At 42.9% G+C, this 21,650-nt stretch overlaps 1 protein-coding gene across 6 annotated transcripts in view; it reads right to left on the bottom strand.

The window, feature by feature from the left end:
• fahd2a (fumarylacetoacetate hydrolase domain containing 2A) overlaps positions 1–21,650 on the bottom strand; it is a 38,843-nt gene that overhangs the window by 730 nt on the left and 16,463 nt on the right. For 4 of the 6 annotated variants that reach the window (XM_059966750.1, XM_059966788.1, XM_059966745.1 and 1 more), the window contains 6 exons: positions 20,744–20,960; positions 20,062–20,121; positions 17,578–17,740; positions 12,309–12,417; positions 2,926–3,013; positions 2,241–2,335 (listed from right to left, as the gene is read on the bottom strand). In XM_059966750.1, coding sequence (XP_059822733.1) covers positions 2,273–2,335; positions 2,926–3,013; positions 12,309–12,417; positions 17,578–17,740; positions 20,062–20,121; positions 20,744–20,960 — 700 coding nt within the window. In that variant the 3' untranslated portion in view covers positions 2,241–2,272. The remainder of the gene's footprint in view (positions 1–2,240; positions 2,336–2,925; positions 3,014–12,308; positions 12,418–17,577; positions 17,741–20,061; positions 20,122–20,743; positions 20,961–21,650) is intronic. The other 2 variants (XM_059966778.1, XM_059966770.1) reach the window with 2 other exon arrangements.

Genomic DNA, 21,650 nt, shown 5'->3' with positions numbered 1-21,650 from the left:
TTTCAAACAATTTTAGGCAATGATCTGTGTAATTCAGCAAAGGCCATTCCTTCTGTATGACACTGGCTCATATACTGTCCGGGTGTAAAACAGCTCTAATTCAAGGGTGGTATAGGTGGTGCCATAAGGTGCTGCTGGCTCTTGCTGCCACACTAGAGCGAGAGAGATGCAAGAAGAGGACGGCTGGCACAGATTTGAGGAAGGCCACCACCTTCATCAAAGAGGGAGCCCGGCCTTTCATAACCAAACAACCAAAGCCAAATCTGCTGCTAATGGCCAGGTCCTGGGAGATGAGGGTCGATGTGGGAAGGAGGCTGCAGTTCCTGGAGGTGGTGCACACAACCCTCTGCCCGGACATTGTATTATGGTCAACTGAAGACCGGAAAATAATTCTGGTTGAGCTGACAGTGCCACGGGAGGAGGGATTGGGAAGAGGTCCATGAGATAAAGGCCTTGAAGTACCAGTCCTAAGTGCAGGAGTACAAAGACAGGGGATGGCAGGCATCGCACACAAAATGCTGGTGGAACGCAGCAGGCCAGACAGCACCTATAAGGAGAAACACTGTCGACGTTTTGGGCCGAGACCCTTCATCAGGACTAACTGAAAGGAGAGATAATAAGAGATTTTAAAGTAGTGGGGGGGAGGGGGAAATGCGAAATGATAGAAGATCGGAAGGGGTGGGATGGCAGGCATGGTTGTTCCCTGTGGAGATCGGCTGCAGAGGTTTCCCAGCCAAATCAGCATGGCGGTTGTTGTCAGCTCTGGGCCTAGACAAAAGGAGCAAAAAACAAGCGGCTCGTAGGATGGGGGAAGAGGCAGAACGAGCCTCTTGTTGGATTTGGAGTAGATGAGAGCAGGGAAGCTGGAGGCCAGGAGCAGATGGGCAGTGATTTGGCCACCACTGCCGACCTGCCAACTGGAGAGTGTCGTGGTTAAGGGTCGAAACACTTTGTGAAGATTGGGAACCACCTGATGACATCTGCTCCTGGCTGAAGGCTATGGTTACCTCATAAGGTATCTGGAGAATGAATCCTAACGTGTGTATGTAACTAGCAAGTATCAATAATCTGAGAGGAAATCCAACATTGATAAATTCTAATCTCATAAAGTAATCAGATGTTACACAAGCCCCTAATAGAAATATGTAAGGTAAATATATGGAGTATAAAGGATAAATAGAAAACTGGTACTGTAGTTTAAAAAATAAAGATTAGGTTTATTTGTCACACAAGAGTAGGTTGAGTGAACTTGGCCTTTTCTTTTTGGAGTGACCGAGGGTGAGAGATGACCTGATAGAGGTATATAAAATGATGAGAAGCACTGATCGTGTGGATAGTCATTTTCCCAAGGTGAAATGGCTAGCATGAGAGGGCTCAGTTTTAAGGTGCTTGGAAGTAGGTACAAGGGGGATGTCAGAGGAAGGTTTCTCGCAGAGAATGTGGGTGCATGGAATGCACTGCCAGTGAAGGTGGTGGAAGCGGATACAATAGGGTCTTTTAAGAGATAGGGACATGGAGCTTAAAAAAACAGAGGGCTACGCTGTAGGGAAATTCTAGGCAGTTTCTAGAGTTGGTTACATTGTCAGCATAACATTGTAGGTCGAAGGGCCTGTAATCTGCTGTAGAACATACAGTGAATTGTGTCGTGCAAGTCAACGACCAACAGTCTGAGGATGCGCTAGGTGTAAGCATCACTGTACTTCTGGTGCCCACGTACCACAGCCACACCTTGTTAAGCCTGATTAGTTTGTCTTTGGAATGTGTGAAGAAACCAGGTCACTGGAACAAACCCACACAGTCAATGGGAAAATGTACAAATTCCATACACACAGCAGCGGGAATTGGTGGTGGAGAGTGTTATGGAAACTGGTATACGGAAACTGTGCCACCTGGTGAAAGAATTCGGTTCCAGAGGCGATCAGGGACCAAGTCATTTTATGCGGAAAGTGGTTGATATCTGGAACACGATGCCAGAGGAGGTGCTGGAACCTAACACAAAGACTGCATTCAAGATTCAGACAATTTAATATGCAAGGATGGAAAGATACAGACCCAAAGTAAGCAAGTAGGAATAGCGTCGGTGGGTAAAAAGGTCAGCAGAGACAGTGGGCGAAGGGTCCATTTCTGTGTTGTACAACTTCATGACCCTAAGACCAATCACATAGCTCCACTGGTTAGCCCAGTCTGCTGCTCTATCTCTTCGAAGTTATTGGAATATTTCTCATTAAGAAACTAATTACCTTCAATGAATCCAAAATGAGACCGCAAAGACCTAAATTACGGCATTCCTTAGAATTCCAATTTCGTCTATTTCACATTCCACAATGTCTCCGCGCTGCAAGAAATTCAAAATGTAAAAACACATTTCATGCCTAAAGTTAAAAATTATGTACCGGGTTTGTAGCTCTGTAAATTACAAACATTTAGAATTCAGATATTTAACTGTATGACCAATCCAAAATAAGTCTGAAGAAACAATTTAGAAATAATTAGTTGATCAGAAGATCAATTTCATCTGTCTGGAAAAGAAGCCATAGGCAAACAAAAAGGCAGTTCTGCCAGTTGCAAGGACATAATTAACATCAACATGTCTTAGTAAATGAGACAAATTTGCCAGACTTTGCATGCTCAGAAATATTTATGAACTCCTTACGTAAAGTACACCCGTTGACATTTCAAGTTGAGAATTGTGTTTTTCCGGCATCTTTTGTAAAGGCATGAATTCTCTCAGCTGACACAAGATTTAGGAGGTCAAATGGATCGCTGTCATTCCAGATATATTACACATACTGCTGAAGGAGCGAAATTCGGAGGTGTTTTTCATACTTGCCTGAATAGTTAGCGTATGTATGCATAACTCCAAGCACCCTTCACACAGTAAAATCACTGTTATTTCAGCTGAAGGTGAGAATTAGCACCACTTACTCTAAGGAACTTGGATGGATTCCTAAATACACCCACCCCAGAAGGTGTTCCCGTTAGAAAGACATCCCCGGGGTACAGGGTCACAAACCTGCAAAGAAAAATGGCAACATCAGAGCAGAAACCACACGAGGACATCATATAAATGGTACAGCTGGTAAAAGTCAGCTAAAACAGGCAAGCAGCTTACACCGATAATGAACTTCACACTGTGGTGATCTGCTTAAATGAAAGCAAATTTTTTTGGCAATCACTTTTTTTGACAAATTGACCCTTGATACTAGATAAAGGGCCAACAATGTGACTCCGGTCTACCTGATTAATGGCCTGAAAACAAACCAAAAGTGCTGATTTGTGTAAAAGTAATTGATCACCTTGTCTCTAAAGAGTGTTTTTCTCCCTGCATTGTTTGGTTGTAAGATTAATAGAACGCATTGTCCCCGAGGAGGCAGAAGCCAGTTGCTGAAGGTCACCCGACCAAGAGGTTAGGGTCGTGTAAATGTCGGATTGGATGCCTCGCCTCTTCCATCTGGACTGGGAGGTGGCGACAAGGTGGGCAAGTTCTGTCTTGGGCAGACCACTCGCCTGGGTCCCACCTTCGGGCCAAGCAGCTGAACCGGCGCTAAGGACCTCCACCCTAGCCAGTCCACGGTCGATCGCCTGCCTCAGGGACCACGCAGACATTGCTAAGTATACTCGGTGGTGTAGACCACTAGGGGTTGCTTAAGTTAACCCTACCTATTAGTGGTGTAGGTGGTGTATAATATAAAGCACTTCTCGCAACTCTCTACTTTTCTTCTCTGTATTAACAATAAAGTGAGTCTCGGAGGAACTACCGAGTCTGGGTCCATTTGCAGTTGCAGCATCCACTTGTTACAATTATACTTATTTGGGTATCAGTTTTTGTGGAACATAACCATAATAGAATCAATGAAAGACTACACCAACTTGGGCGTTAAACCAGTGTGCAAACACAAAGAGGAAGAGATAATAATAAATAAATAAACAATGGATATCGAGAACATCAGATGAAGCGTCCTTGACAGTGAGTCAATAGTTTGTAGGCACATTTCAATGACGATATGAAGTTGAGTGAAGTTATTCCCTTTGGTTCAAGAGCCCGATGGTTGAGGAAGAATAATGACTCCTGAACCTGGTGGCCTGAGTCCCGAGGCTCCTGAAGAGAAGAGAGAATATCCAGGTGATGGGGATTCCTTCGACAATATTTTCTGCAGATGTGCTTATTGGTGTGGACCTGTGATGGACTAGGCCATATCCACTACTTTTTAGGCCATACCACTGATTTTCTGCTCACGAGCATTGCTGTTTCATACCAGGCTGTGACGCAGCCAGTCAGTATATTCTCCACCACACATGTTTTAGATGTGATGCCGAATGTTCGCAAACTCCTCAGGAAGTAGAGGGATTACCATGCTTTCTTTGTAATCGCTGGTCCTCGGATATAATAACACAGAGATTCCTTACCCTCTCCATCTCTGATTCTCAGATGAGGACTGGCTCATGGAGCTCTGGTTTCCTCCTCCTGAAGTCAATAATCTTGCTGACGTTGGGTGAGAGGTTGTTGTTATGACACCACTCAACCAGATTTTCAATCTCCCTCCTATATGCTGATTCATCACTGCCTTCTATTCAGTGATGTCGTCAGCAAACTTGAATATAGCATTGGAGCTGTGCTTAGCCACACAGTCATAAGTGTAAAGCAAATAAAGCAGGGGGCTAGGCACAGTTCCCAAGGAGACACCAGAGGAGGCATCTTCTTTGCATCTTCAAAAAACTCCTCAAATCCACTAGACATGATTCCCCACTCACAAAGCTGTGCCAACTATCCCTAATCAACCCCGTCTTTCCAAAAGCTGGTATATCTCATCCTTCAGAAATTCCTCTAGTAACTTAGCTAACACAGATATCAGACCTACTGCTCTGTAATTCCCAGTTGTTTCCTTTGTAGCCATTTTTTAATAAAAGTACAACGTTATCTACCCTCCAGTCTTGACACCTCACCCACTGCTAAAGGTGATGTTTCTATATCAGCCATGACTGATGTAATTTCTCCACTAGCTTCCTGTAGTGTTCTTTTATCTATGTCTCTAATTGCTTAAACATCTCTACTTCCTCAAGGCTAAGGAAATAGGCATATCCCTGATGACTCTCACCAGATCTTACAGGTGCACCAATGAAAGTATCCTATCTGGATGCTTCACAGATTGGTGTGGCAACCATTCTGACCAAGATCACAAAAAGATTACAGAGTTGTGAATGCAGCACACAATCCATTGCACATACTATCCTCCATCTGACTGATTACAAGTCCCATGGCCTCAGAAAAGCAGCTAACAATCAAGGACCCCTGCCATTTTCTTTTCTACCACCTGCTGTTGGGCAGAAGATACAAAAGCTTGAGAACGCATACCACCAGTTCAAGAACAGCTTCTATCTCACTGTTACAAAACTCTTGGACAGATCTGCTATGCACTAAGGATGAACTAATAACCTCTCAATTTTAAATACAAGAGGTTCTGCAGATCTTGGAATCCTGAGGTAACAAACACAAAGTGCTGGAAGAAGCCAGCAGATTAAGCAGCATCTATGAGGAGGCCAGACGATCAGCGTTCGCTCTCAATGGAGCCCACCAAGGTGAATGCGGAGGGGATCACCAATCGCTCCCAACGGACCAGGCTTCAGTTTTGAGTCATGAGGACTGTTCATTGTTCTGAGGTTTATGTGATTGGACTGTACTTTATATTGGTATCCTTCAGTTTTTTAGCATTTTTTTTCTTGTGGCCAATAGTTCTCAAAAGCCACAGTAGGTATTGGAGGAGGGGTAGCTGGATTATTTTCAGGATACAAATGGTTAAATGTAGAAATAACTTCTCCTCAAAGTACAGATAGGAAATATCGTGGAAGTTTGCTGCACTCGAATCTTCAGTCCATGACTTACGTGGGTCTATGTTAATGGAGAAGCAGATATAACTTGTGAAGGGTAATAAACACAATTGTCAGCAATTGTGGTTTCAGTTAGAGAAAGATTTGAGTCAGTCAACTCAGAAAGCGAAGTATGTCTGGACTAACTATGTCAGGAATGTTGATACATTAAGTGTTGAAATTCTAACTGGGGATCTGTGTGTTGACAGTAGCTTAAGTGATTTGAAAGGAGTGCAGGGATTTATGATTTTAAAGCAGTTTCAGTAATTCACAATCTAATATGGCTGCGGTTGAATTTCCCAGTCACTTATCTTATTAAACTTGGGGATTTAAGAGAAAATGTTAGGTCCGATAGCAACCAGTTGTGAGAGTATCAAAGGAGCCAGTGGAGCAGTTGGCACATTTGTGTGCCACGGTCCCAAAGAAGCACCAGACTGAGTAGACGGAAAGAGAGTTTAAAAGAAGCGAGCAGGATCAGTCAGCGCATTTTGTGCGCTGCCGTTTAGGAGACTCCAGATGGTGCAGAGGGAGAGAAATTTTACAAAAAGCGAGCAAGAGCAGTTGGCACATTTTGTGCTCGACAGTTTCCGAAGAGACACTGGGTTGATTGCCAGAATCAGGCACTTGGCAGTTAGGTTTCAGTAGAGCAGCCATGGTGTGAGTGGGCCAGTGTTGGAGTGGGGTGTTGAAGCTGTGGTTCAGTGAGGAGAGGTGGCGGATGTAGGTAGAACTTATTGTTATTAATTCTTACTTTCTTGTTGCACATTTAGAGCAGTGGGGGATCCCAGAGAGGGTACTGAAAATTCTCCTCTTGCAGGACGTGGAAAGACAGGGACGTCTAGCGTCCCTGACGACAACACCTGCAAGAAGTGCATCCAGCTGCAGCTTCTAACATACTGTGTTAAGGAGTTGAAACTTGAACTGTATGAACTCGGGAGGATGAGAGGCAGATAGACAGTACATTCAAGGAGGTAGTTACACCAAAGGTGCTGGGCACAGGTAACTGAGTGACTGTTGGGGGTGGAGGGGGGAGAAGAGGGGTAAGCAGACAGTGCAGAGTACTCTTGTGACCATTCCCCTCACTGACAGGTATACTTCTTTGGATATTGTGGGGGGGGGGGCAGTGATCTAGGAAAAGAAAGCCACAGCTATCAGGTCTTTGGCACTGAGTCTGGCTGGGGAAAGAAGAGCAGAGCTGTATTGATAGTGGTTAGAGGTACAGAAAGGAGGTTTTGCGGTTGAGAACAAGATATCCGGATGGTTTGCTACACCTGGGGTTCCAGAGTTGAAGACATCTAGGATCGAGTCCAAAGCATTTTTAAATGGGAGGGAAAGCAGCCAGAGGCCATGGTACATGTCACTACACCTGATAGAGGTGTACATGATAATGAGAGGCATTGATTGCGTGGATAGAGGCTTTTTTCCCCAGGGCCGAAATGGCTAGCACGAGAGGGCATAGTTTTAAGGTGCTTGGAGGCAGGTACAGAGGAACTGTCAGGGGTAAGCTTTTTTACACAGAGTGGTGAGTGCATGGAATGGGCTGCTGGTAGCGGCGGTGGAAACGATAGGGTCTTTTAAGAGACTCCTGGATGGATACATGGAGCTTAGAAAAATAGAGGGCTATGGGTAAGCCTAGGTAGTATTAAGGTAAGGACATGTTTGGTACAGCTTTGTGGGCTGAAGGGCCTGTATTGTGCTGTAGGTTTTCTATGTTTCTATGTTTTCCTTCCAACAAGAACATACCTTTCCTGTACTCTGTGCAATTGATGTTTAAACAGCCTTCTCCACATGTTTGATGTGGACTTGCCAGCAAAAAGTTGCAGGCAGGAACAAATGAGGTATTTGAGGAGTATAAGAAATACAAGAAAACACTTAAGAAGGAAATCAGGAGGGCTGAAAGAAAACATGAGACAAGGTGAAGAGAATCCTAAGGGTTCTACAGATGTATTAAGAGCAAAAGCATTGCAAGGGACAAAATTGGTCCTCTGGAAGATCAGAGTAGTAACCTCTGCATGGAGCTGAAAGAGATGGGGATGATCTTGAATGGATTTCTTGCGTCCGTATTTACTTAGGAGATGGACGCTGAGTGTATGGAATTGAGGCAAAGCAGCAGCGAGGACATGGACCCTATACAGATTACAGAGGAGGAGGCAGCTGCTGTCTTGAGGCAAATCCCCAGGACCTGACAAAGTGTGCCCTTAGATCCTGTGGAGGCAAGTGCAGAAATTGAAGGGGTCCTCACAGAGATATTTAAAACATCCCCGGCCACGGGTTAAGTGCTGGAGGATTGAAGTACAGCTGATGGTGCTCCTTTGTTTTAAGAAGGATGCTAAGAATAAGCCAGGAAATTATAAGCTTGTGAGTCTGACATCAGTAGTGGGAAAGTTATTGAAGTTAAGGGACCAGATATACAAGTCCTTGGATAGTTAGATAGATAGACAGACAGACAGACAGACAGACAGATAGATAGATAGATAGGGATAGTCAACAAGGCTTTACATGTAGTAAGTTGGGTCTAATCGATCTTATAGAATTTCTCAAGGAAGTGACCAGGAAGGATGATGCAGGCAAAGCAGTGGACATTGTTTATATGAACTTTAGTAATGCATTTAACAAGGTCCCCATGAAAAGTTGGTCAAGAAGTTTCAGTCACTTGGCCTTCAAAATGAGGTAGTAAATTGGATTAGAATTGGCTTCGTGGAAAATGCCAAAGAGCGGTTGTAGATGGTTGCCCTCTCTTGACTGGCAGCCTGGTCTGCAATAGGGATCTATGCAGGGTCATTTGTTGCTTGTCATCTATTTCAACAATCTGGATGATAATGTGGACCACTGGATCAGCAAATTTGTGGATGACACCAAGACTGTGGGTGTAGGGGACAGCGACAGAAACCATCAAAGCTTGCAGCGGGATCAGGACCAGCTGGAAAATGAGCAGATGGAATTTAATGCAGACAAGTGTGAGGAGGACCAACCAGGGTAGGTCTTTTACAGTAAGTGGTAGGGCACTTACCACTTCCGTAGTTCCGTAGAACAGAGGTATCTACAAATTCAGATCCAAAATTCCTTGAAAGTGGTATCACAGGTAGATAGGGTCGTAAAGAGAGTTTCATCACATTGTCCTTCATTAATCAATGTATTGAGTACAAGTGTTGAGACGCATGTTGAAATTGTATATGATGTTGTTGAGGCCTAATTTGAAATATTGTGTCTAGTTCTGATCACCTACCTACAGGACAGATGTAAATAAGATTGAAAGAGTACAGAGAAAATTTACAAATATTTTGAGGACCTGAGTTATAAGGAAAGACTGAGTATGTTAGGACTCTATTTCCAAGCATGTACAGTAGAAGACTGAGAGGAGATTTGATAGAAGTAAACAAAGTTATGAGAGGTACAGTTAGGATAAATGCAAGCAGACTTTTTTTGCTGAGGTTGGGTGAGACTATAACTAGAAGTCAAAGGTTAAGGGTGAAAGGTGAAATGTTTAAGGGCAACATGAGGGGGAACTTCTTCACTCAAAGGGTGGTGAGGGTGTGGAAAGAGTGCTAACGTGTGGGGTGGATGCAGGGTCTATTTCAACATTTAAGAAAAATTTGGATAGGTACAAGGATGGGAGGAGTATGGAGGACTGTGGTCCAAAGGGCCTGTTTCTGTGCTGTAGTGTTCTATGACTCTAAGTACATTTTCAGGTTCAACACTTTATATCTGTGAAAAAAGACATCCAAAATATGGATCAAGTTTTGTTATTTCCTGAAAGAAGTCCAACAAATGTGCTGGTCAGGCAAGATTTCCTCCTAAGAAAACCATGCTGACTTTGGCCCTCTTTATCATGTGCTCCAAGTGCCTTAAAACCTCATCCTTAATAATGGACTCCAGCATCTAAAGGCATGGTTACTGGCCTATAATTTCCTCTCGCCTGCCTCCCTCCCTCCTTAAGGAGTGGAGTGACATTTGCAATATTCCGGTCCTCTGGAACCATTCCAGAATCTTGTGATTCTTAAAAATCAACAATCTCTTCAGCTGCCTCTTTCAGAACCATGTCGTGTATTCCATCTGGTCCAGGTGACTTACCCACCTTCAGACCATTCAGCTTCCCCAGCACCTTCTCCTTAGTAACAGCAACTACACTCACTTCTGCCCCCGACACTCTCGAATTTCTGGCATACTCCATCACTGTGCCTTCCACAGGGAAGACTGATGCAAAATACTTAATAAGCTGGTCCATTATTTCTTTGTTCCCCATTACTATATCTATCTACTCTCACTTCTATATTTATATATCTGAGAAAAATTTTGCTATCCTCTTTGATATTATTGGCTAGCTTACCTCATATCTATTCCTATGGTTGGGGGGGGGCGGGTACAAACTAAGACCAAAAATTCACCTCAATTTCCTCACAGCAGTACTCTGGGGATGATTACGATTGAATTACTTAATCAACTGCATCATTACAGGAAACACTCAGCATGTCAGGCCATATCTGTGAGAAAATAAAGAGTTAACAGTGACCTTTAGTCAAAACTGGGAGGAAGACACAGAAGCTCCTTAGACAGCAGGCAGGGAGGAGGGATGTCTCTGCTCGGGTAAAACTGGGGTGACCACGTACCATAAACTGCATACACTGTTATCTGGTCAATGAGTGAATGGGAGTCGGTAGAGGGTGGAAATGTAGACAAATAAAAAGTGGGAGTTGTTAACAGTGGAGCAAGAGGTTAGAGGTTAGCCCAGGCAGGTTAGACTAGAAAAGTCCCCACCCCAGAAAGAAAAATGATTCAGGGAAAAATAAGAAAGGGACGTTGAGTGCAAGATTGTTGTTGTGACACCACTTAATCAGCCAATCTATCTCACTCCTTTATGCCTTCTTATTGCCATCTGAAATTCTACTAACAGTGGTATTTTGAGAATTTGAGCTGAGCCTCGCCATACAGTCAGTTTTTAGGGTTAGGCTACACAGAACACAGAGACTTGCACCATTGCAATGGCACATCTATATTGCTGGACAGCTTAATGTTACATCTTTGGAAATTATGATTTAGACCAGACCACACTTTCATAGAACGACTTTCCCTCTACTGAACAATAAAACAACAGTATCCCATATACGTCAGATGTGAATTCACACTCTTTGATCACTGCTAATTCAACTATCAAACCGTGAGAGTCACGCACTGAGACAATAGTGACCAGTATTATCTGTTACAATCAGGGCTCTTTTATTTGGCACCTTAAATATGCTTTCAACTAGTTCCGATTATTGTAAATGGGACTTAATTCGCCGAGTACTTCCAAGAAGACAATTTAGTAACATTGCAACATACTTTGGAAAACTAACAAAAATATTCAATGAAGAAATCAAAATAAATCATTGTGTAGGAACTTTTTGAAGCTAGAGGCAGATTTCACAGCTCTGGTTACATACAATTAATCTCATGATCTGATTTTCTTTATCCTTACAGAGGGTAGGGTTCACATGCCCCCTCTCTCTGTTTCAAGTTATTGCATGATTTCCACCTGAAAAACCTAGCACTTCACAGTTGACGTTTTGGTATTGTACGTATTGGAATTGATCAGTGACCTTCCTCCTAGCATAAGCTCAAAAGAGGGGAGGTCTGCTGTTGTACAATTCCTCTCAGCAACTGAAGCCACTCGTGCCTGCATGCAGCAGAACTGAGACAATAGTAAAGCATGGGGGGAACATTGCACTGCACCAGACATGAAAAGAGTGACCCCAACCAAACCCTTGACGTATAATGGAATCACCCATCTCCAACACCCTGGGGGTTACCACTGACCAGAATGTCAACTGGAAGAGGCACGCAGTGTCAACTATCTCCTGTCTTTCCACAGACGCTACCTGACCCACAGAGTTCTAGTGCTTTTTGCTCCAGATTCTAGCATCTGCATTCTTGTGACTGCTGCGTTTACAAGAGCTGGTCAGAGACTGTATTCTGTGACTATTGATTTACCTCCTGACACCCCAAGTCCAAGGCACAAGGCAGGAGTGTGACATAATTTTTTTCATTGGCTGGATGAGCCGAAGATGCCCAACAGCATCCAGTAACTTATCTGCCAGTGGCTGGATTGCGTACCACCTACACAAGGCAGCACAGGCATATTCACCAAAACCTGTGATCTCTCCCACTAAGAAAAGTAAGGGCCAATGGAACTCCATCACTGGCATATTCCTTTGCAAGTTCCATACCATTCTGACTTGGAAATATAACACCAATCTTCAATGTTGTTGGGTCAAAATCCTGGAACTCACCACCCAACATAAAATAACTTCAGATGACCGCAGCAGTTCAAGAGCACTGGCTCATTATCACCTTCTCAAGGGCAATTACAGAAGGGCACTAAACAAAGGTCTTGTCAATAACACCCTCATCTTATACATAAATGACATTACTGAAGTAAACAGGACATACTATAAAAAAGTACTTACTGTGATACCCAAGCGACAAGATCCTCTGTTTTAAAGATTAGTTGACTAGTGTTGCTATCCTGCATAATCTGTTGATTAACGTGGCAGCGTATCCCTAGGTTGTGAGGATCTGTAATAGAGAGAATCTGGCTAGACTACATGGGCAAACTAGATATAAACACATCCATATTCAAATCATGTGGAATGAGAAAATATTACAAAGAACAAGGCAACAAGAATAATTATTGGCCAGGTACAGCTTACCCTGTTCTTGTCTTTAGAAAAAGCACTTAATAGGAACATGCGAGTGTCTTCAAACCGAATCTGATTTAGATTTTAAATTTACACTTGATATTGGGATTGCCTTAATCCCAATATCTTTCTTCTTGTTGCAACTCTTCTTAACTTTCCCTTAGTTCTGGTTAGTATTAGACATCCTACATTTTCACATTTCTAATAATTAATTATATTTTAATATCCAATTAATTAAGTAAAAAGAGAAGCCACAGGTGATGGAGTACCATTTCAGGATGGATGACTAATAACGACAGGCATTCTGGGCAACGGAGGTGAAGGTGTCAGACTCTTTTAAGATACTTTATATATCTTCTGGATGGAGGAATTGGGGTGGTCAAATATTTTCCCCATTGATAAAGACCAATGACTGCCCATAAATGTTTTGGCATAATGAAGGATGGAAAGATTTAATATAGTGCCTTAAAATTTGCCTTAAAATTTTCCATGTGCAGTTTAAACTGTGATCACTGATTTTTATCAGGCAAAGACACCTTTGCGGACATTCCAATGCCTTAAACACCAATGTATGAGATAGTTCTAACAAGAACTACGAATGCTGGGAATACGCAGGGAGTCAATCATAGGTTTAAAAAGTAAATACAGGTTCTGAGACTTTAGATGCGATAGAAACATGATTCAACATTAGCAAAATTCGACATTAGTTAGGCCTGAGGGTCAGTTTTCATGCTATACAGCTCCTTGACTGATGGCTAACCAATGCAGGTGACTATAGGTGGACTTATAACAAAAATGCTGGAAATACTCAGCAAGTCAGTCTGTATCTGTGAGAAAAGAAACAGAGTTAAGATTTCAGGTTGTCAGACACTGTTAACTCTTTCTCGCAGATTATGTCCGATTGGTGGAGTACTTGCAACACTTTGTTTCTGTTTTAAACTTTAAGCATCTGCATTTCTTTTATTTTCACTGCAGGTTGATGTAGATAACAGAAAATATATTGGAATTGTAAGTACAGTTGGCCCTCCTTATCCGCGGGTTCCGCTTCCGTGCGGATTGGGAAAACCCAGAAGTTCTCTCTCCAGCACTCATTATTTGAGCATGTACAGACTATTTTTTCTTGTCATTATTCCCTAATACAGTATAACAACTATTTACATAGCACTTACATTGTATTAGGCACTATAAGTAATCTAGAGATGATTTAAAGGTACAGGCAGTCCCAAGGTTATGAACGAGTTCCGTTCCTGAGTCCGTCTTTAAGTCCGATTTGAAGTCGGAACAGGTACATTCAGTATTATTTAGCATCAGTTAGTCAAACGTTTGTCTTAGTATATAGTATATATTTAACCTTTCTATGCATATAAAACACTTAAGAAATGCAAGTATTTCAATAATTAAACCACTGCATTGCTTAGTAATAATTGTAGCTTTAATTGGGGCAGGACCTTTCACATACTCCATTAAAATTGTTCCGATCGTTGACCGACTGTAGCCTAATGCTTTTCCAATGACCGATGACGTTTCACCTCTTTCTGATCACTTTATTTTTAGTCGCGATCATGATTATTTTTGTGAACAGAAACACTGCGGATTCAGAGCTGCGCCAGGTACTAAAGACCACCGCACTGAGACAGGTTAAATAAGGTCCAGGCTTCCACTGGGTCCTAAAGACCACCTCACTGGTCAGCTAAATAAGGGACTTGAGCATCCGCGTTTTTTGGTATCTGCGGGGAATTGGCTCCGGGACCAATCCCCCCGCAGATAAGGAGGGCCGACTGTATATATCGAAAAGGCCATACATACTAAATTAATGATGAAACAGAAGGAGCAAACTCAGGAAGAACAATGGTTTTTATATCCCTGGCTTGCAAAAGGCCATTAACCCTACTATGACAGACATAAAAATCTGAGAGAAAGCAGAATGAGAAATACATTAGCTGCAAAATCTATTAGAGAGTAAAAATTTACAGAACTTAACAATTCTGGGGAAACACTTATTCATATTCAGTTAAATAATTATAGCTCAAGAATTTAAAATACAATACGTGGCTAGAATGAATAAACAGATTGTGAGGAAATGGAATTGCTTTTAGTGGTGCTGTGAAAGGAATGTTGGTTGAGAGTGAAAAATTCAACACTCTCTAAGGTGGAAATGAAAAGTTTATAAGTTCATAATGTTTACTTTTCATGACAAACAATGCTATAATGATTTAATAATGCAATCAGAGATTTTAAATCATTGTATCTTACTTTTTAAGTAGGTATCTCTGTTCTATTCAAAGTTCAAAGTAAACTTATTACCTAAGTACAGATATGTCACCATATACAACCCTGAGATTCATTTTCTTGCAGGCATACTCAATAAATCAATAACAGAATAATAACCATAACAGAATCAATGAAAGACCGCACCACATTGGATGTTCAACCAGTGTGAAAAAGGCAACAAATTGTGTAAATACAAAAAGGAAAAAAAACTAACAAATAAATGAGCAATTAATATCTAGAACATGAGATGAAGAGGTCTTGAAAGTGAATTGAAATGTTCTATTCAAAATCAAGAAGAAATCTGCAGATGCTGAAAATCCAAGCAACACACACAGAAAGCTGGAGGAACTCAGCAGGCCAGGCAGCATCTTTGGAAGAGTACAGTTGACATTTCAGGCAAAGACTCTTCAGCAGGACCGGAGAAAAAAGATGAGTAGTAGAGTTCAAAGGTGGGGGGGAGGAAGAAACACAAAGTAGTAGGTGAAACTGGAAGGGGGAGGGGTGAAGTAAAGAGCTGGGAAGTTGATTGGTGAAAGAGACACAGGGCTGGAGAAGGGGGAATCTGATAGATGAGGACAGAAGGCCATGGACGAAAGAAAAGGGGAGAGGAGCACCAAAGGGAGGCGATGGGCAGGCAAGGAGATAAGGTGAGAGAGTGTGGTGAACTACATATACCTGTCTGGACATGCCCCCCCCCCCCCCCCACTGACCACTGACCGTGGCTCCTCCCACAGACCCCTGTACAAAGGCGATTGAGGCCTGAGCCCTGCCCTCAGTCTCCAGGATGTAGTGTGGTGGTCAATTGCTGTTTGTTCTTTCTTCCAGCCAATAAAAGCCTATATCTTGCCTCACGTCTCCGAGAGTTGTTGATGGTGCATCAGAGAGGGAAAAGGGGATGGGGAATGGTGAAGGGAGGGGGGCCATTACTAGAAGTTTAAGAAATCAATGTTCATGTCATCCAACTTCCACCTACCTCAAATTTACCTATTCCATTTCTGACACCTCCCTCCACTTTCTCAAACTCTGTCTTCATCTCTAGAGACAGCTTATCTTCTGATGTCTATTATAAACCCACAGATACCTGGACTCTACCTCCACCCATCCTGTTACTTGTAAAAATGCCATCCTTTTCTTTTAATTCCTGTCTCTGCCGCATCTGCTCGCAGGTTGATGCTTTTTATTCCAGAGCGAAGGAGATATCCTCCTTCTTCAAAGAAAGGGATTTCCCTTCCTCTACCATCAATGATGCTCTCAACCGCATCTCTTCCATTTCATGCATGTATGCTCTCATCCTATCCTCCCACCACTCTACCAGGGACAGGGTTTCTCTTGACCTCACCTACCACCCCACCAGCCTCCACATCCAGCAATTAACTCTCCGCAACTTCCGCGATCTCCAAAGGAATCCCACCACCAAGCACATCTCTCCCTCCCTCTAACTTCCTGCTTTCCAAAGGGATTGCTCCCTACGTGACTCCCTTGTCCATTCATCCTTCCCCACTGATCTCCTGGCACTTATCCTTGCAAGCGGAACAAATGCTACACTTCCTCCCTCACTACCATTCAGGGCCCTAAACAGTCCTTCCAGGTGAGTCTGTTGGGGTCATCTACTGTGTCTGGTGAGACCCAATGTAGACTGCTTCACTAAGCACCTATTCTCTGTCCGCCAGAAAAAGTGGGATCTCCCGGGGCTACTCATTTTAATTCCACTTCGCATCCCCATTCCAATATATCTATCCTTGGCCTCCTCCACTGTCATGATGAGGCCCCACTCATGTTGGAGGAACAACACCTTATATTTTGTCTGGGTAGCCTACAACCTGATCAGCATGATCGATATCTCAAACTTCTGGTAATGGCTCCCCCCACCACCTTCACCATTCCCCATTCCCTTTTCCTTCTCTGATCTTATCTCCTTGCCTGCCCACCACCTCCCTCTGGTGCTCCTCCCCCTTTCCCTTCTTCCATGGCGTTCCGCCCTCTCCTATTAGCCTCCAGCCATATATCTCTTTCACCAATCAGCTTCCCAACTCTTTACTTCAACCCTCCCCTTCCCGGCTTCACCTATCACGTGTCTCTCCCTCCCTTCCACGCATCTTTTATCTCTACTCCACATCTATTTATCTCCAGTCCTGCTGACGGATCTCGGCCCGAAACGTTGACTGTACTCTTTCCCATAGATGCTGCCTGGCCTGCTGAGCTCCTCCAGCATTTTGTGTGTGTTGACTGAAATGCTGTATTACAATCTGGACTCTTAGACTGAGTGTGTGCCACACAGTAATGGTAACGAGATAACCAGGCTAGAATGGCAAGTCTGGAACTGAGAGATCAGATGCACATCATCTCAATTTCACCACATTCAAACATCTGTGCTGCAGAGTGCAGGCATGAAGGTCCGTAACAATGCACTGTCAGGCAATGCAACTAGCTAGCAGTTTTGGTCCCGTCAGCAAAAAGGTAATAATGTAAGAGTGAGTCAGAGGCATATTTGTTTTTTGCTAATACGAGGTTGCTGGAGAATGAAAGTGATAAACTAAGTAAAAGGCTACAACTGGAGGAATGCAAGATCTTGAAAATTGACAGTGTTACAGGAGATACAGAGAGATTATGAAGGCATTTTGCAATCAGGATGAGAATTTTTAAAACATAATACAGTCATAATATAGTGCTTGGGGGTGGGAAAAAGCATTGGGTAACAGGCAGGCAAAAGGTTATTTTTTCCCTGTGATAGCGCCAAAAGGATCCAGATGCACTGTTCTGTTAATACCTGAGAGAGCATCTCGGGTAACAATGGCTGGGCCCAGAGGGCAAAACGTGTCAAATGTTTTACCCAGCAGCCACTGCTTGCCATTCCGCTTCATCTGCCAGTCTCGTGCACTGACATCATGTGCTACCATGAACCCAGCCACATAGTTCATTGCTTCTTCTTTCTGTGAAGAGGTATAACATATTTATTGCCATCTTCACGCTGTAATCACTGTAAATTATTTGAATCCCTTCAACTAGTTAATATTGGACCATATATAATTCAATTCTAACAGAAATGCTGTTAAATGTTGAGATATTTATATTTCTGCATGATTCTATATTCAGTCACCAATTCTATACTTGTTCTCAATGTGGCTGCTTATATTTATGACACAAACTTCCTAAATTTGGTCCAAGTTACTCTAATTCAGTGTTACTAATGCAACTGTTCCCTAACAGTATCCTCAGATTCAGCCTGTTCTCCAGTTGCTTCCCCTCTGATACCTAGTGAGCATACAAGACAGCCCAGCAATATTCTGTGTTCAGCAGCATTTCCTCAATGCATGCTTCATTCTGGGGGAGACTGACAAATAATGAGCACTTAGTCTCTGGTCTTAAATTCAAACAGGCGAGTTCTATATAATGTCCCAAAAATTGGGTTTTGAAGTTGGAAGACATTGAGAGATTTTAAATTCCTTCAGATAGTAATAAATAAAAATGATGAAAGCAGAATGCCGGACTGGGTTAAAGTGGTCTTTGGTAAGGCTTTTGACAAGGTCTCACATGACAGGTTAGTCCGGAAGGTTAAAACATGAGGAATCTGAGGCAGATTGACAAAACGGATCCAAAAGCTGGGTGATAGGAAGCACGGGGCAGTGATGGGTGAGTGTTTTATGACCAGAAGTCTGAAACAGTGGTATACCGCAGAAATCAGTGCTGGGACTATTGTTCTTTGTGATACTAGGAAAATAAAGGTGCAGAGGACAAATTGGATTAGTGTAGACAGGCACTGTTGTCAACATAGACAAAGTGGGCTCAGAGGGCCTGTTCCTGTGATGAATGATTTGATGGTTCGATAACATTCAGTTTTTTTAAAACCCACAAAGTGTCATCTAGCCATAATCTTTTGCCCTAATTCATACTCTTTAGTGTTTATCTGTTTTGTGGGTTCCTGCACTTATCTGTTGACCAAGGTCATCGAATAACACATCAGACATTTCACTGATCCACAGATTCCTGTTCTCATAATTCCTCGCACCAGCACATCATTCCCCAGAAGAAAGGCCCCCAAGTGCAGACCCACCGCCTTAATCAGTAGAAGGCACTTTCTGATCCCAGTGAATCATGCAGAAGAGGCCTAACGGTGCTGTTTATATATAGTCAGAAACTCATGGGTCAAGCTTTTCTGTAACATCAGTGTGGCAGGAAAAAAGCTAGCTGACTCAAAGAAAATTATCCTGAAGCACAGTGCCCCCCTTTTACGGTTGTTAAAGGTTCTTTGAATTGAGCAATCCCACAGGATTGTGAGTGCCTTGTTTCCACTCTGACTCTGGGTTTGTGGATGGCAAATGAACTACTGATGGGGTGTGTGTATGTTTTGCTTGTTACACAGAGTCTCTGTAGGCTCCTGGGTTTTCAGTCTAATTCCAGATGTTCCTTCTCAACTTGAAACAGTCATAGATCAGGGATTTTCAGGAATCGAGAGTGGCTGTTGCATTTCTTCAAGGAGACTTTGACTATATCCTGGATCTTTCCCTCAGTTCACCTCCCATGTTGATCCCCAAATACCCCTTCCCTGAATTTAGTGAAGGTCTGTCTTTGCCTACACTCAGAGACTGAGCTTCAAGCCAATGTTGATGTTTTGATCAAAGCATATAAGAAAGGGTGGGCCTTACAATCAACGTCTGCAGTTCAGGGCTCCTCTACCAATCTTCCCCTGAATATACCATACTACACTCCAATAAAAAGTTTCATGACAAAACCTGGGAAAACATGGACTACTTTCAATACTTTCAGTCACATCTCAGTGAAGACAGGCATCAGTGATGATATTCAATGAGGCATGATTGTACCATTTACAGATAACACTCACGCCTTATCAAGGGCACACTTTAACATGTCACCCTTTCTTCTCAATGACAAATACCATCTCTATTTCCTACTGCAAAATTGGCCATAAACAGTATTGCACTTTTAAAATAATCCTTATGTTTCTGGGACCTCTGGAGTGTCAATAAGACTTTCTTTTGCCCAAATATTTACACAGTCAAACTATTGTATTTCACAGGGTGCTGGAATGGACCCTCCTGTCCTTATGCCAATAGATTATACTATATATTAAACGGTGGGTAGTGAGAATGTATTATTCGATCCCAATGGACTCTCTTCCCCCGACTGCAGTATCAGAAGTGAATCTGCAGTACATTAACCAGAATAGTTGTTGCCACAGATAATCTGTAAACCCTGGCTTGCTAGCTGGTCCGTACCCATGACATGGACAAACCTGAATGTGCTTGCCTTTCTTCCCAATGACAAACGCCAGCTCCACCTCCCAGTCCACCTCCTGAAAGAATACAAATGAAAACGGTTGTTGAATAATAAGCTCTAATTTCTGTCAGGATCACTGAAAATCACACATTGTTTTCTGAAGGTGTGCACTCTGCTCTCTGCACACTGTAAATTCCTGCCCGCTTATTCAAGAACCACAGCTGAACTTTTCAGGTGGCTGCTTCACCAGAATTCAATTAAACTTCCGGAATAAATTTAGAACAATCTTTGTCAAATGCAAACATCTCACATTAAAAGTATCCCTTCTTGAATCTAATTGGGCCAAGGTAGAACTTTTAATGGACAATAATTTAAACTTATTTCACCAGCAAACCAGTTGGACTTTGACTCCTTCCTCCCATGAATTTCCCTCTAGTTATAAAAGATCCCTAAACTATATTAAAAAAACATACTGTGGCGACCCACTTCCTAGCGCACTCGAACCGGCTTACAAAAAGCCCGCCCGGGACGGGACTGTGAATACCCGCCCCTACAGCATCTGCGCCCGGGGAGGGCGGGATCAGGGAGGCTTTAAAGCGAGGCCGCGAAGTTCGAATAAAATCTTTTTGTAACTGCAGCTCACCGACTCCGTGTCGTTATTTCAGCGCTGCGTGTAGCCACACCGCTACAATACTTACATTGCTCTCTTTAGGGTGGATGATGTCACTGTAGGGCCCTACTATAGAACTACCAAACTTGCTGAATATAACAGGCTCCTTAGGGATTGGGACATTCTGTTCCAGGCAGTGATCCATGTAGTTCATCCCAACACACACCACTTTGTCTGGGTTTGTTACAGGTGACAAAAGTTCTATCTCAGAGAGACTAAGTGCATGGCTTCCATAATCCAGGGCTCTAGTAACACAATAAGAATCCTGATAAATTATACAATTGACAGTTATTCACATTGAATAATAGCATCACACACTGTATATTAACATTTATTGACTCCATATAATAAGACTTGTTTTTCTACAATTTATTTCATGATCAAAGACCATCTTGAGATTTGTCACTGTTTTAATGCATCAAATGGTTACAGTCAATTTACATCCAATTTACATGCCGCAAAATTCAAGAATCAGAGATGAGATCATAGATTTGTCCTGTGGTGTCTCTTAGTGTCACCTGATAATCTGTTTTTCATGCAATATTAATCATTGGCAGTGGCTACAGAGGCATGGAGTTGTATGTAATGAAACCAGGAGCTGGATGAGGAAAAGTTAAAGTGACACTGCAAACAGGCCTAACACTCTGGGAAAGGTTTCACTGCTAACGTAATGGTCTTTCTGTAGAAGCCGTGTTTGCATTATGGTTAGAGGTAACGGGTGCTTTAGAATGTGAGCCGTCCAATGTGTTTTCGTGTTGTGTGCCTGACACCGGTGTGAGCCGGGTCCTTTTGTTCAGCGGGAGATGAAGGGTGGGGACGCTGGAGAGAACCAGCGGGATTCGACCTGGTGGGGGACCGTGATTCGATGGAGCAAAGTGCCGGGGTTCACTGAGGCTCAGTGAATATGTATGACCTTCGGAAGAGATGAGCTCCAA

Source organism: Hypanus sabinus, chromosome 1 (genome assembly GCF_030144855.1).
Source record: "Hypanus sabinus isolate sHypSab1 chromosome 1, sHypSab1.hap1, whole genome shotgun sequence".
Lineage (NCBI taxonomy): Eukaryota > Metazoa > Chordata > Chondrichthyes > Myliobatiformes > Dasyatidae > Hypanus > Hypanus sabinus.
Note: the sequence above shows the minus strand (reverse complement) of the source record. Positions and strands in the feature narration are given on the sequence as shown.